Source organism: Centruroides vittatus, unplaced genomic scaffold, assembly GCF_030686945.1.
Source record: "Centruroides vittatus isolate TY-2023 unplaced genomic scaffold, ASM3068694v2 contig_1159, whole genome shotgun sequence".
Lineage (NCBI taxonomy): Eukaryota > Metazoa > Arthropoda > Arachnida > Scorpiones > Buthidae > Centruroides > Centruroides vittatus.
This window is the reverse complement of record NW_027120745.1, coordinates 2012127-2028718: the sequence shown is the minus strand read 5'-3', so window position 1 is coordinate 2028718 and position 16592 is coordinate 2012127. Positions and strand designations below refer to the sequence as shown.

At 27.7% G+C, this 16592-nt stretch overlaps 1 protein-coding gene across 1 annotated transcript in view; it reads right to left on the bottom strand.

The window, feature by feature from the left end:
* Positions 1 to 16592, bottom strand: part of gammaCOP (coat protein (coatomer) gamma) — a 47471-nt gene that overhangs the window by 16831 nt on the left and 14048 nt on the right. The window contains exons 3-10 of the mRNA XM_067276621.1: positions 11658 to 11738; positions 10210 to 10361; positions 10066 to 10090; positions 4701 to 4751; positions 3633 to 3725; positions 3471 to 3557; positions 1736 to 1852; positions 1100 to 1140 (exon numbers count right to left, since the gene is read on the bottom strand). Of these exons, the coding sequence (XP_067132722.1) occupies positions 1100 to 1140; positions 1736 to 1852; positions 3471 to 3557; positions 3633 to 3725; positions 4701 to 4751; positions 10066 to 10090; positions 10210 to 10361; positions 11658 to 11738 (647 nt within the window). The remainder of the gene's footprint in view (positions 1 to 1099; positions 1141 to 1735; positions 1853 to 3470; positions 3558 to 3632; positions 3726 to 4700; positions 4752 to 10065; positions 10091 to 10209; positions 10362 to 11657; positions 11739 to 16592) is intronic.

Here is a 16592-nt window from a genome sequence, read left to right as displayed (position 1 = left end):
ACAGGTGAGACACATGCACATGTAGATGACAACACATAGCATAAACACAGGCACTGTAATATAAATTTACAAGCAAGAGATCATTTTTAACATACCATGGCCTACACTAAACTACGGCTGCCATTTAAATGTGTAATTAATAATTAAAATACAACTTTTACATTTCTATTCAATCAAAGTGCAACTGAAAATTGTCCCTTATGCCATTGGTTGCCGATCCCTGATCTATAGCATTAGTGCCAGATAAGACTGTCATGCCTTTACATAATATACTATGCAGTTACCTAAACACCCAAAACTATACAAAATTTTTTCCAAACTATAACAACATTCAATAAGAACTAACTTAAACTATAAGAAATAAAAATTCCAACCTAAAACAGCTCATTTTTAGAAAACAAATTTATTTTGTCTAGTTCAAAAACTAAACATTTTTAAAACACACTTTAAAACTATGAACTTTAAAATATAATGAAATATAAAATATAATTATATATATACACTTTCCAATTAAAGAGAAAAATGGTAACATTTATATCTAAATCATTTTCTTAAAATTTAGAGATTTAAATTATTATAATTCTTAAAAAGTTTAACACGTTACAAAAATTACACAATTCTTTTTCAATATAAAATAATAAGAATGTATACTATACACATCAATAAAAAAAATGATGACTGAATAAAAGTATTTTGACAACTTTTCAAAATAGAAGTTAAATTATAAAATAAACTACCAAATTTTAAATTTATAAATAAAATAATTTGGATCAATACAAATAACCAAACTCTCTCTCTGCATGCCATATCAGAACATCCTGACATCGGCAAGCACCTGGCACAGGTTAATGAGTGGTTAGTAACGCACCAAGATGTATCCTGGAGGAAGTTACATCCAGAGTGGTTCCCCCTTGCCTTCTCTGGAGCAATGTTACGCAAGGGGAAAGAATGCCTAACAAAACTCTAGTTCACTTAAAAATTATTAAAATTAATTAAAAATAAATTTAATCATCATATTAACAATAACACTATTTTAATTATGTCTTAATTCTCATTACACTGGCCTTTTTAATCTACATAATTGGATTTTATTACTAACCCTGCTCCTTCTTCATCAATGAGTTTACTTGCTATCCGTATCTATAGAATTATAAAAAGTAAAATTTTTAAATAAAAATTAGTAATTTTATATTATAAATTATTAGCAACTTTATCATAAATTATTTGTGTTTTCAAATAAACTAATATTATGCTATTAATTACATAATTAATAGTATTTTCTCTGCTAGTATTTTACTCAGAATAAATCAAATTAGAAAATATCACTTAGTTGTATACTTAGTTTTTAATATAAAATTTTCTACTCAATTATTAATATTTTTATCTATTAGAATAAATTATGACTATTTTTTTTCTAATATACTTTTTAACTGATTATCTTTGTTTCAATTCATTATATCTACAAAAAAAAAAAAAAAAATTATATCATCGCTTCAAAATTTTATAATTATAAAATTTTGAAGCCATGATGCTTGTAAATGCTCTGCCTACTTAACTCTGAATACCCAGTGTCAAGTGTTACATTTGTAAGATGCTCTCTTTCTCATCACAGAAAACAATTATTTTCAATTCAATGGTAGTATATACAGACAGACCCAGAGTGCAACAATGGGTTTCTCTCTCTTACCCATTTTTGGCAGAGCTCATCATGAGGAATATAGATTATAATACTTACCAACATTCCAGCAGCATAAGGAGATTTCAAAGACGAATGTCTATATTTTGCCAACAATTTTGATACAGCCAGTCTATCTGATTTCCGAATATGATACAATAATCCTAATGCATGATACTAAAAAAAAAAAAAAAAAATCATAAAATTTCAGAAATTACAATTTTTCTTCATTTCAATAAATCTAATTTTATAACAAATAGGATAACAAAAAATGTTTTAACTTAAATATAAAATTAATTAAATATTTCATTTTTAATATAAAAATAATGTATTTTGTTTACATTTAAAAATTGGCATCAGTTCTAAAAGCAGCAAAAATTTATTTCAATATTTTAATAAATCATACATATATATATATATATATATAATACATACATCATGAGTTTACTTATAATAATCAAAAATTGCATATCTTTATTCATTTTAATTTTAAACTAATTGTTAAAACCTTTATACATGATCTTGTAAAAAAGCAGGTGATTATAAATAGACAATTACTAACTTTTGCCTTAAGAGTTTCAAATTTTTGTGATAGTGTGTGATATACAAAGATTGTCCATAAAATATTGAAACTCAAGTTAAACTTGTCTTGCATGGTGCTGTATTTATTTTTCAAAGCAATATTTTTAACAGTTTAGTCATTTGCACAGCTTACAATAAAATATTCTGTGTATACAACCAAGACAGACATCTTAATTTCTTAATTGAATCAAGAGAGTTGAGAAATAGTGTAAAGATAAAACTAATAATTAGAAGAGAGGGGAAAAAGTGGACTATCAAAATGCCAATAAAAAAAATATACAAAGTAACATGTTAAAAAAATTTGACAAGAAAGAAAGTTTAGTTAATAAATTTAATAACTTAAGTGAATAATGAATAACATATATTTATCATGGTTGGAAATTTGAACTGTATTGTATATTTAAAAATAAGCCCTATTGAGGAGGCTAATGTACTGGCAAAATGCATTTGGGGATAAGTGTGAAGTAATAAGAAGTGTTTTTCTCTCTACAAAAAACTGGTTTTTTTTAGCCTTTTTAATTCTAATTCTATTTCGTTTTTAGTAAATGTTTTGAAGCTGAGAAATCATTAGTCCTCCATAAGTCAGAAAGGAAGGAAAATTTGAATTTTCATGTACTTGCTTATAGTACAATTATGTAAGATAAGAAAGAAAGTATAGAAATAGACAACATTTCCCAACAGAACTGCTGAATCTTCCATGTTACTGGTAACTGGATACTGTTCTAGAATCACACTATTGTTATGAAGTCTGGAGTTTATCACCTAATGAACTCTCATATCTATATTATACTCACAAAAATTATATGAATTTACATTTACACACAAGCCAAGTTTTTCAGTACATCATCAACATAATGAATTATTATACCTATACTCCTTCTGAGCACACAATTCAAATAATATCAAGTGTAAACAATAGAATCCTTATTGTTTGTATCAATAACATTTGAAATTTTATATATTTATACTATGTAAATTTACTTTCTGATCCACATGTTAAATTTAACCATTCAAATAAAATTTCAGTAGCTGTTTAAATCATTTATTTATTTATTTATTCATACTTACTAATTTTTAAAATTTTGAATAAAAACAATTTATTCAATACAAAAACCTTTTTGGGAAATTAAATGCATGTTTCAATATTAGAAATGTTTATACATAAGATTTAAATTATAAAATATTTTTATATTTGTAATAACAAATTACTCACTTGAACCATTATGTTATCAGAGTTAACAGCTTCTTGAGCTTCATTTACCCATCTCTTAACAACATCAGGACTAATTTGTATTAAATGCTAAAAACATAAAAATTCTTTAAATAAAAATTTATTTTTAATTTATAAATACTATATAAATATTTAAAAACTTACCAATGATGATACTAAAGCTGCACTAGAAACAGCATAATTTTTATCTACAATAGCTTGTTTCATGTATCTTTCTATTGCTTGTAACATACTACTCTATAATGATAGTAATTAATATTATGTAAAATCTTTTATAATCATGCCCATATATTTTTGTTTAAATTATTTTATAGTGATATTTAAATTAAAAATCTGAAATTTTAAAATATTCTTAACCACAACTAAAATTGAAAACCTAAAAATTACTAAATTTTTATTTTAAACATTTAAAAAATTTTCAAAAATGTTTGCTTATAATGCATGAAGTATTTCTCGTAAGAATTTCAGAAAATATTTTTATAAACTTTTAAATACTTACAGTGCACTTTTACTAATTCAACTAATAATTATGTCTAATTAGTTAGTAGGGTTATACATTAAGATTAATAGGATTACACAAAGTAATGAATGCTTAAAGGACTAAAGGCAAATACATATCTTTAAAAAAAATTATACTGTATTTAGTTTGTATATTTAAATTAAAATGTGTAGTAAGCATTAATTTTATAAATTCATCAAATATAATCTACAATTTCTTTTAATTTTTTGTAAGAATATTTATTCACAAAACAAATAAGATTGGTTTGGATTAAGTAAAGTTCACCAATAAAATGTACATCCTGCAAAAATATCAAGAAATTTTGCATATTCAAAAACTTACATGAGGATTTTATTTAAAAAGACCTCTATAATTCAAGAATTTTTTCATTCTCTTAATTCAAGTATTATAAAAATGAGTGGATGTTTTAAGTTCCAAAATTAAAAGATTCAAATAAGAAAATCATAAAATTATCAATTAAACCCATTACAATAAGTTCATTTTTCATATAATTCTACAAATTATTTAATGAACTTTTCTCAGATAAAATGTTATTAATTCCATCTTATTAATATCTCATCATCAATTTATTGGTATTTATAATGCAGTTAAAGCCACTGTATAAAACTTGTTCAGTTTTCCATTTAAAATTATTTTAATATTCTAAATAAAAAAAAAATTTTTAAATAAATTTAAATTAACTTAATACTTACATCTGTTATTTTGCATAATGCACGAATGGCAGCTGCTCTGTACTGATCCTCCTAAAAATTAATTTAAATTTCATTATATGTAAACATATAGATATTGTATATTACATTAATACTTATACTATTAAACAAATGAATATTTAATTAATATACAGTTAATATATTAATGTAATATTAAAGTTTATTATAAATAACTAATTTATTTATAATTAATTTATTATTATAAATATTTACAAATACAACTAACTAGTAGAGAGAGAATTTATATTTAAACATAACTACTTTATAAAAAAATTATGTTAAATGATCTCACTCCTGAATATGTTAAACCTTAATATGAACATATGCAATGCTTCATAATAAGAATTTATTCTTGAAAAACAAATTAAATACTAAATTTGTGAATAATAAAATTAATAATTTTTGGGTAAACAAAATATATTTTTAGGCATTACAATTACTTCTCTTAATACAGCAGTATGTTGATTATCCAAGATAATGTGGACAAGAGTTCTTCAGATAATCAAAAAGTCACATAACATGGAATGTTTCATACAAAATGATTAATTTTATAATAATAATCTTGTATTGTCTTTTTTATGACTATTATAATTAAAATTTCTTAAAATTCAATTGTCATGAAAAGTCATTAGAGTAAAAGTTTAATTTTTATAGTCCCATTTCAAATACTGCATATATCAATCAGCTCAGATTCTTGAAATGAAATGCACTATATTATATTTTTGTATCTTTACTGATAACTACTCTTCCATCAATTCATCTCAGATAATGTGGAATATCAGTTAAGTATGCCTTGGTTAATCTGGATGTGTTCACCCTCATAACACAACTTAAAATATACTTTTGACATTTATGTTAATAGACAATCCAACTACACCTTAAATTGCTGAGAAAATTTATTTAAATGTAACTAACATTTCCAGCCTATTTGATAGGCCATCCTCAGGTTAAATGAGAAAATAACGGTGTTCTAGACAGTTGTCTATTATTTGCTGAGTGAGTTTAGTTAATTATTTATGTTAATATTTTACACATAAACATCCCAAAGCCCAATGTATTAATACTAAATCGAATGATTGCTGTAGTTTTCTTTTTTATTTTTAAACTATATCAGATAAATATCACACAGTTATGTTCATTTTTATAGTAAATGTGATTTTGCTATTGCTACATTTAATCTAAATTAGGCCAAAATAATTCCAACCAAAGATGAAAGAACTTGAATGCAAGAATTGAGAACTACAAAATTGTAAAAAGATCTAGTTCCCAAAAACTCATGCTAGGTATTCAAATACACATCAAATGTGATCCTAGGATCTCACATGACAGCAAACAAGCCAATTCAACTACCAAGAACTAGTGTCTTAATTTGCAGTCAGAAACTCTAATTGCATTTCAGTAATAGAGGCCAAGTTATTCTGTAATCTGATTATAATTGATTTAAATGTATAGCATAATTTGTATTTATGTAACATATCAAAGGATTGTAATTAGGGTTTCTCATTTCCTGGTCTTTTGCTTGTCCCAGGATTCCAGGATAAAAGTGAACTGTTTCGCAGGATCACGGGACAAAATAAATTATTTTTAAGCTATACAAAATATCATGAAATCAAATGATATAATTATTTTTCATTTTTTAAAGTAATTTAATACATTCTGTAACCTCCAAAATCATATTAATAATGCTGTGTAAGATATATATTAGAAATTACCTTTGAATTACATAGAAATCTTCACAAATAGAAAAATTATTAAAGTTTACTGGAAACTGAATACAACAACAAAGATGCCTTTGAATTGAGTTGAAAATTAAAAAAAAAAAACAAGAACAGATCAAACTTCTAACTTAGAAGGTAATTTTTATTTTTTAAATAAAATATAATATAAAATATTGTAAATTTTTATAAGATTTTAAAAAGCAAAGATGGTCAATACTCCGATCACTCAATCTAATTCTTATTTCAGTAATGAAAAGTCTTGCTACCTAGAATGCCTTTTCCGATTCAATTGATGCAACTGGAATCGTGTTTAATGCATTTAAGAGAAGACAAATATTATGTTTTTTTCATCTGTATCCTGAAAGATTTCTAGTTCGTTTTCGAGATTGTAGTACTTCTTTTGTTCTCTAGTATTCTTGATTTGTCTACCTCGACTGTTTTAATAGAAACATCATAGCCCAATAATTCAGCAGTTCGTTTGTCTTTAATAATCAGGTTATGAAGAAAAACTTCATACTCGCAGACTTCGTACTCGTTTCCATCCTGGCCCAATTTGCACAACCTGGCGTTACGCAGTTATTGAAGCTACTGGGCATAGTTAAAAATTAAGACAACAATAAGCACAATTATTCCAGATATTACTGGTAAAGAATTTTAAGAGTCCTGCCACAAATAAGCTACGTATTGATTATTGATCATTTGTGACGTGCCATAATGAGGAAAAATTTTAAAAAACTAATAAGTAGGTTTAAAATTAATAAATACAAATGTATTCTGACAGTTTATGAGTTAATTACACTTTCTATTTGCAAAATTTCCTCAACCTTAACAAAAAATAAGAAAAAAGCAAATTTTTAAAAAATTTGTGGGATTTCCCAGGATAAGAAAAATTTCCCGGGTTGAAAAAACAATCGGGATCCCGGGATCCTGTTTGAGAAACCCTAATTGTAATGTTAAGTATAATTTCATAGAATAATCTTATTTTATCAGATCTGTGAAGGAAAGAACTGATGAGGGGCAATAAAGTCCAAAATACATTTCCATTCCTTTATTTAATAGTCTATTTTAATTAATTATCTGGAAGGTCCTGTGAGATAAGTTCTCTACAGCAATTTTGTGCTTTATTTCAACAATTGTAATCAACTTGTTTTTGAATACTAATTAGTGACTAACTACTCCATACAAGTCTAACAACACTGTTACCTCATTCTTACTATTTTCATAAATTACATTTATTGCTTGTACTCGAAAACTTGGTTCTTGGAAATTCATTTAAACGTTGAAAGTATTTGATTCTGTCCCTAGTTAATTCCAATAAAGACTAATATTAACAAAGACATTGATCCATATCTCCTCTTGTTATGTGACATTCATTTTTCTGACAAGGTTTAAAATCACTATACCTGGAGGGAAATTTTACTTATTTATCTACAAGTGAAATCTTAATTTAAAAATCTTTAACCAGGTTAAGTTACTTTCTTCATAACAAAAAACGTCCTCTCTTCACAATGGACAGGTTTCAGACTTTAGTAAAATTTAAAATAGAAATTCTGGAGAATTTTTTACAATTAGACAATTTCCATTTTATTTAAATTCTGTTGTAGACAGGTTTTTTTTGTATTTGATATTAAAAATTATAACTTTTTAAACTGAAATTTTAGAAATAAATTTTGATTTTGATAACCATTATAAGAATTTAATTATGAAATTTGATAATGTAATATTTCATTAGTGATCATTTACTTATATCTATCTTATGATGTAGCATTGCTTAAGAATGATATAATGGGTGGGTGTGCAAGCAATACTTTTAAAATTGCATTCCAAAATGCTTTCAGGCCACTTTTTGGACTTTACAGGAGGCATAAAAAACTGTTGTCAAGAAATGGTTCTATGAATTTAGATGAAATTTGCCATAAATACTTATGATGTTAATGGATGACTGATGATCATTACATTTAAAAAAATCTGTCTGATTTTGATAAATTTCTAATTATTTCAAAATGCTTTCAATCTGCAGGCTTAAGACATTTTGAAAGTAACTGAACCTTTTTTTGTCCAAATTTCAAAATACACAGAAATAATCTATTTTTTTATCATTGTATACATAGTAGCATTGTGAAAATTCTCTGCAAATATGATCAAAAGTCATTGAGGCATTTTTCAAAGAATTTTCACAATGATACTAGGTGTCTGATAACAAATAGATTATTTCTGTGTGATAGTGCATACTTTATAGCTATGATTGGGATTTGTAATAAATTAGCATAAAGTTTATTAATAATTTGCTTATTATTTTATTGCAGAGATCCTATTATTTTGCAGTACATTCATATAACTCATTCATCATAGATGTAACATGTTTATGATATTTCATTACATGACTGTATACACTGCATTGCCAAATAATGGCAAAGATTACAAAGACATTACTCATAAAATTCTCCAACATAAACCTTGGTCCACTTTGAATGGTTGATTATGGTGATTCAAAGAGGGTTTGCAGATCTGCATTATCCAGACATGCAGCTTGACAATGTAAGTGTACAGTACATGCAGTTTTTGGATCCTTTCCATCAGAATGCTTGCACTTCCATTTCTGCAAGTTTTGAGGTTGTTCCATTATAAACTATCACCTCCTATTTCATGTTATATTCTTCATCTATTTCAATGTAATTCACAGAAGCTGTGTCATGAAACAGGGCACGACAATGACAGATTATCACACATTTATTATATATGATAAGGATACTACTGTATTTAATAAAGAGCATTTATTCCTACTTGGCTACTTTCCAGCACTCAAGTCCTGAAGATGACACACCAGCACTAGGGTTCAGGTATAACACCTAGGCTTTTATCAATATGGGCAACTTCTTTGCCATCTCTGAAATCTTCAGACTCATGTGGACTGGAACATAATCAGGATCAACATTGAAGTCTTTGTTTTCAATGTCAGAAAATCACCAATACCACCATTTTGCATCTGTTTGTATTTCCATTCAAACTTTCTCAGTCATTATGCCTAACCACAGTATACATCAAAATGCATTTGATTCATAGTGTAAGATACATGAATAGAACTAAAAGCATTTAAGATTTACAATGTATTATAGTAAACTCATTATGAAATGCATTGCAAACTTTGGAAGCCTATGTAGATGATACTAGTAACATTTCAAAATGTTTGAATATATCATTACATATGTTATAGGTCACATATGTTATATGTTATAGCACTTGGAATAGTCTAATTCATTTTCAATTTTGAAGTGGACTGAAAGCATTTTGTGATATAACCCTTCAATTTCAATACAGGAAATAGAATATTTAATAAATTTATTGTTTCTTTATAAAAATTCTAATTCTAAGAAACAAACAAAAATAAAGATTTTTAATATTAGTTAAATTTATCATTTATATCCTTCGGGTGACTAATATATTCAGAAACTTGATAAATCTTTAAAACATCTACAGAAACTTGATAAATATGAAGATGTGTTTGGTAAATAAATAAGATGTTAATGATAATTATGAATTTAGATGATAATTATCAATTTATTACATTTGACAATCATATTTATCAAGCACTTGCAAAATTTATATATCAATAATTAAAAATTTCATACCTTTCCTGTCATATCTTTGGTTAGACTAAAGATAGGGAAAAAAAACAATTAGTTTATACTTTTTCAACTAAATTATTTTGTAATCTATAAGAGAACTTTTCTTTGCTTCTTGTGACTTTATTCTTTTATTGTTATTCAACTTACCTACTTGTTACAATTATAACATCTTCTGCTATTTTTGATAACTCTTTGATTCCCAAATAAACCAATCGTCGCAAAACAGTATCTTTTGACTGAAACAGTTTTGTCATTGCAAAGAATGCTTCTGTTGCTTCAGTGGTGCCTAACTGCTCCCCCTATATTTTAACATAGAAATTTATTATATATAATAAATTAATTATTACTTAGTAATTTACTTAAAACTTAAAAAGTGCACTATTATTTCAATAATATATTATTGAAATTATAAAAATAAATCACATTTATTATATCAAAACTATAAAAAAATTTTCTTGTTAAATGTGAAAGAATCATTTTAAAAATTGGAAATTGTGACGAGATTTGCTCGATTCCCAGAAAATGTCAGATTTTTCCAATTTTAATTAATTGTCCCGTCACTAAATTCCAACTTTAAAAATACATACTGAACTTGTATAAGATTTCACTTAAATATGTAATGAAATATGCAGTCAAATCAAAGAGCTTTAATACAATTCCCATTCAAATCTAGATTTTGTAATCCAATATACTAAATTAATTTGATGAATGCAAAAAGTAAAGTAACTCTTAATTCAAGATTTTAAATGTTGGTATGAATATGGTTGAAAAAATATTTTAAAATACAAATATCGTATTTACTCGCACATAAGACGATCTTGCATATAGGACGTGGTGTGACTTTAAAGATCAAAATAAAGAAAATTAGATTTATTAATACAATTCTAATTTTATATCAAATGCACGTAAATGCACACATTTTCCCACAAAAATTACTGGCATTTTAAACTTCAAGGAAAAAATCTTGTAAAATCGACAACATAATTTGTTCACGTAAAGCTTCACATTCAGGAACCTTTTTTGCCAATTCTTAACAGTCGAATTCACTCTTCGTCGATTACACTTATGAGTTTCTTTGAATTCTGATTTCCAAGTAATCATCTGTTTTCACGTGGCAAAGAATTAAAACTTATATCGGGCTCCCATGTAATTTTGGAATTCAATTCCAAAATTACATGGGAGCCTATTGCTATTCATCTTTAATCCTGACAATACACAAGAACGATTCAATGACCCAGATAAAATACTTTTGTTTTCAAACACAAGAAGTGAACATCCAGTAAAAAATGTGAATACAAGGTTCACAAAAATTATTGCAAAAACACAAAGAATCCTTCGCTCGTGCGTATAGGACGACCTAGATTTTTAAGCAGTGAAAAATGAATAAAAACCTAGTCTTATATACGAGTAAATACAGTAATAAAAATTTCAAAATATTATTATTAATTTAATAAAGAAATTATTATTTAAATTGCAGTAAATGTGTGATTAAGACAAATATTTCAAAACTGAAAAATTATAATAATATTTATATAATAATTTACACACTAGTGGCTTGATTACAGTTAAAAATAAATTTTAAAATTTTATCATACCTGATTAAGGAGATACAGAATCTTTGTTAAAATTTGAGCACATTTTCTTGGATTCAAAGGTGTTTCATTAAATGTTCGAGCCTTAAAAAAGGAATTATTTTTAACATACTATTTTTGATACACTGCTATAAATAAAACAACATTGATAACAATTTCTTTAAAATTTAATAAAATAATTGCTAATTAAACATTTTAATCAAACGATTATTGTAGTGTTGTTGAAATATATCCTACATAGTATTAGTATCCAGTGCTATGCTAAACCTAGGGTTTCCGAATTTCTGACATTTTGGAACCTTAAGGAATTGAGAATGGGAAATTGTATTCCCAAGAATTCCTGAAATAATCTTTTATGTTTCATTTTCATTGATAATCTGTAATAATGGCTAAGCTTCTTTCATGTGTTATTTTCAGGTCTTGCTTTGAATGTAATTTAGTTACATTTTCATTGTTTTCACTAAGTAAATGCCAACTGACAGTTTTTTCAAAATAGGTTAAATGACTAAGTAATAACTCATAATATTAACTCATCTATAAACGAATGGGTGAAATTATATAAAATAATGTCATAATTTTATTCAAGAATCACACTTTTGAGAACCTCTTACCGATGTTAGATACAAAACAATAAAAGTTAACTCACGCCAAAGTTGCATATATTTCTGATAATTAGCACTGAGTTCAGCGTTAACGTAGATTCTTCTTTTTATTGCTAGCACATTTCGACGAAAAATTACGATCGTCGTCTTCAGGCGAATGTGGACAAGAACAGATTTGCAAATCTGTTCTTTCCACATTCGCCTGAAGACGACGATCGTAATTTTTCGTCGAAAGTGCTAGCAATAAAAAGAAGAGTCTACGTTAACGCTGAACTCAGTGCTAATTATCAGAAATATAGATACAAAACGAAAGATCGTCGTAAACGTTTTCGAACACGGTAGTTCTTCTTCAGATGGAAAAAAAATAGTAATGCAGATCAAATAATGGAACAAATTATTTTTAAACTAAAATAGAATGTTCCCGATGCAAGTGGTTGAACAGACATGCGCATTCGGTGCGAGTGGAAGGCGGATTAAAGGTCCGTGTCGATGAGGGTCTGCCAGGCGGGGACAAATTGAGTTCCTCTTTATAGTTTATGCAGGTGGTGGCGCGGCTGTGTCTGTAAATGGAGATAGCCTCCAACCACCTCAAGTGTTCAGAGTGAGGCGATGTGATAATAAGTCTGGCTTGGTTGAGGGCCGCTTTGATGTCCGGATCGGTTGCGTGAGTAGAGAGAGCCGTAGAATTTCTCCCATGGAGAATATCCGCATTGTGCTCACGTATTCTGATTCCCAAGGATCTCTTGGTTGAGCCGATGTAAACAAGGTTTCTGTCAAACCTGTGATCCTTAAGAGGTATGGAGTACACGCCCGGAAGTCTGTTGGGGTCGGGGGAATCCTTCCTGTTATGGAGGATATCCAATATGGTGGGGCGTCTTCTGTATGTGATCTTAATACAGCGCTTGCGGGTACTCTTCTTATATAACGTTTTCGAACATCGAAAACGTTTATGACGATCTTTCGTTTTGTATCCAAAACCGGTAAGAGGTTCTCGAAAGTGTGATTTACATCCCCGATGTTCCTTGATTGTATGTAGAAATTTATTCAAGAATTACAAAAAACTTTGATTTGAAAAAAGTTTGGCTAATTTGAACCCAGATTACTCAAAGTTGTTTTTTTTTAGTCCCCCGAGTTTCAAAATAATGAGGGTTTACTGTACATCACAATCATCAGCCACAAACAAATTGATTGAATATGGTTAGTAGTATCAGCCATTACTTTGTGAAAACAATTCATTGTGAAAAACAAACATTGTAGAGAAATATTTATTTTCACATCCCAGGATTTGACTACAATGTCATATTAAGGTCAGCTACCTTAGATTTCTTTAGTTAGTTTACCTGAAGATAACTGTAATCTTGGGTTGTGAAAATAAATATTTTTCTGTGTAAATACAAATTGTTTTCTGTTCTCAATGATCAAATTACTTGATTTATAACAGCTAAAATTAGCTGGTCATGTGTTATCTGATTCTGGTGTCGCACATGCATTTCTGGTGGCATATAATATTGTAACACAATGTAAGTTTACATAGCAATAAATAAGAAAAATTTCTAAAAGACACATTGTGAGTAGTATATTTATTTCCATTCTGAGTATTACTGGGTTCTAGGAGCCAATTTTCCTGCTTTTTTGACCAACTTTTCTCAAGTTTAATTATTATGTCTTTGTGTCCTTTTTTAAACTTAATTTAAAATTTATTTTGTATACTAGTACTTTCTATATATTAACAGGACTTATTATACTGGAAAATATGGATGGCAGATATTTAGTCTTACAGATCAAAAATAATGTTCTTTATTTAGTTCACAGGTGAACTAAATAAGAACAGGTGAACTAAATAAAGAACATTATTTTTGATCTGTAAGACTAAATATCTGCATCCATATTTTCCAGTATAGTAAGTCCTGTTAATATATATAGAAAGTACTAGTATACAAAATAAATTTTAATTAACTTTTCTCAAGATCCAGGAATGGGAAAATGAAAAAAAAATTCCTGAGAACAGCTAAACCTAGCTAAACCCAAGCCATAACTACAGAAAAAGATATTTTGTTTACATGCTATTTGTGTATATTTGTATATGTACAGTGCCTGTGTTTAAGAATTTCTTAACTATATGACATGCATTTAGTATGCAGTGTAATATAGTTGTGCTGTTGTGAATCCCTAATGCTTCTAGACTTTGTATAGTGTATATGGTATCACAAAAATGTGCATAATATATGAGGCACATTTTTGTGCATTGTAGTCCTCTCTTGCACAGGCATCAGTTATGATGCCTATGCAAGAGAGGACTATGAATACGATAAATTCTTTATCCATTCTCTACAGGTACTTTATTTTATGGGAGAGTTCTGAGTATATACTAATTTTTTTTAAATATTTTGTATGTTGTGGGTGTTTTATATAGCTAGATCTATAATGTATGTGATGGATCTATTATCACAGATAAAATAATGTGATAATAGATCAGTCATATATATTTTGTGAGTTGTTTTCTGTAACTGTATGAGATATGTATTTGTAATATGCTACCTAGACATGCAGTAGTTTGTGTGCAAGTTTTTGATTATAAATTGATTATAACTTTTGATTATTATATTTGCTATTTGGTTACATCAATGTAATTAGTTATATTGTGTAAAAAGCTTGCACCTTGATGTAACGTGTTTTATAGTTTTGTACATCTATTTATTTTATTTATTTATTTATTTATTATAGCAAAAAATAGGAAATGCTAGCTGACTGTGGATTTCTATCCCAACAATGTGACATTTCCTGTAAGTATTGTCTGTAAGTGTTATCTTTTAAAATGCGTACTTCTGTAGTTTCTTGTATGGCAATCATAAACCTTTCCATCTTTCCAAAAAAAGGCACTCATGATTCAGCCAGCAATTTGAAACATTCTGTCAACACGATGCTGACTGAAATCATTAGGGTGCCTACCTACCTCTGGAGTGCCTTCAGAGCCCAGGTCTTTGATATCTGGGCACTTTGTGTATTATGTTAGATCCAGATCAGTGTTGTGTAAGTTTAATGGTGCTTTTGTTTTCTGTAGATAAACACTAGTAAGTTTTACTATATCTGTGAGGCCTCACCCTTACTCTTTACAAGGAAGACTTAGCCTTTCTACAGAAGACTTAAGAGTGGTTTTTGTTATGTTTTGTTATTGTTGTTTGTGTCTTTCTTTGGAAATGTTTTAGTTTTGTGAGTGTCCGACGTATAACTAAGTAAATATGTTGAAACTGGGAGAAGAAATGTGTTAATTGCTTTAAATATGTGTTTTGCATTCAACTGTGTTGTTAGTATTCAGTTTAATCTGCTGTTATATTCTTTTGTTAGTCTTACAAGAGGTCATCCAACCTTTGACATCCTGGATCTTGCTGAAATTGTAATACATTTCAGTATATCTCATCCTCTAATGCATGATAACTTGTGCCAATGAGAAATAATTTACAAGAAATCATTGTTTTAAAATCATTCACATATTTTTAAACCAACAACTGTAGGAAACACATTGATTTGTTGTTCACATTTGTTGGCTTAAAATTTGCAAATTATTCTAATAATTAAAAAATAGTATTTTTGGACCAAAGCATATTTTCTAATAATTCACTGGATTGCACATTTCAGAAAAAAATTATACATAAAAGTTGGAAAACAGCAGGATGAACCTGCAACATCAAACTTTTTAATTTGGTTCTTTACTCAGTCATCCACATCTCCTTGTTATGATTTGTTTATAGAACTCAATATAAAACACACTGAAAAGTTTAAACAATGATTTCTTGTAAATTACTGCTCATTAGCATGAATTATGTTATCATGCATTAGTGAAAGGGGTGTACTAAAATGTATTAAAATTTCAGCAAAATCCAGGATATCAGAACTCTGTTGTCTCCTCATTTTTTAATTTGTCCTTGCTCTGAGTTTGACTTGTTGGAATCCTAAATATTTGTGGTCCTCACCCTCAAGAATGGATTCAATGACATCTCCATTTCCAAATGCAAAATCATCCTTCTTCAATGTGAAGTGTTTTGCATTTTTCTAGATCAAACTTCATTTGAATGTCAGTGGAGTAAATACATGTAACAATATAGGCAGCCAATATGATAATTTAAATATCAAACAAACAGCCAGATTCTTTATTGGGCTATTTAAGACTAATTAGTTATTAACCTTCAGAATATCATAGGGTCAGATTAATCCCATTTGTGTTTTATTTATTAAATAACTCTGGTTTCAGAAACTTTTATGGGTTTAAATTTCAGGTAGCTGTTAATGTAAGTGAAAAATACTTTTTATCATTCCTGTTGTCAAAAGTTTGAATGTC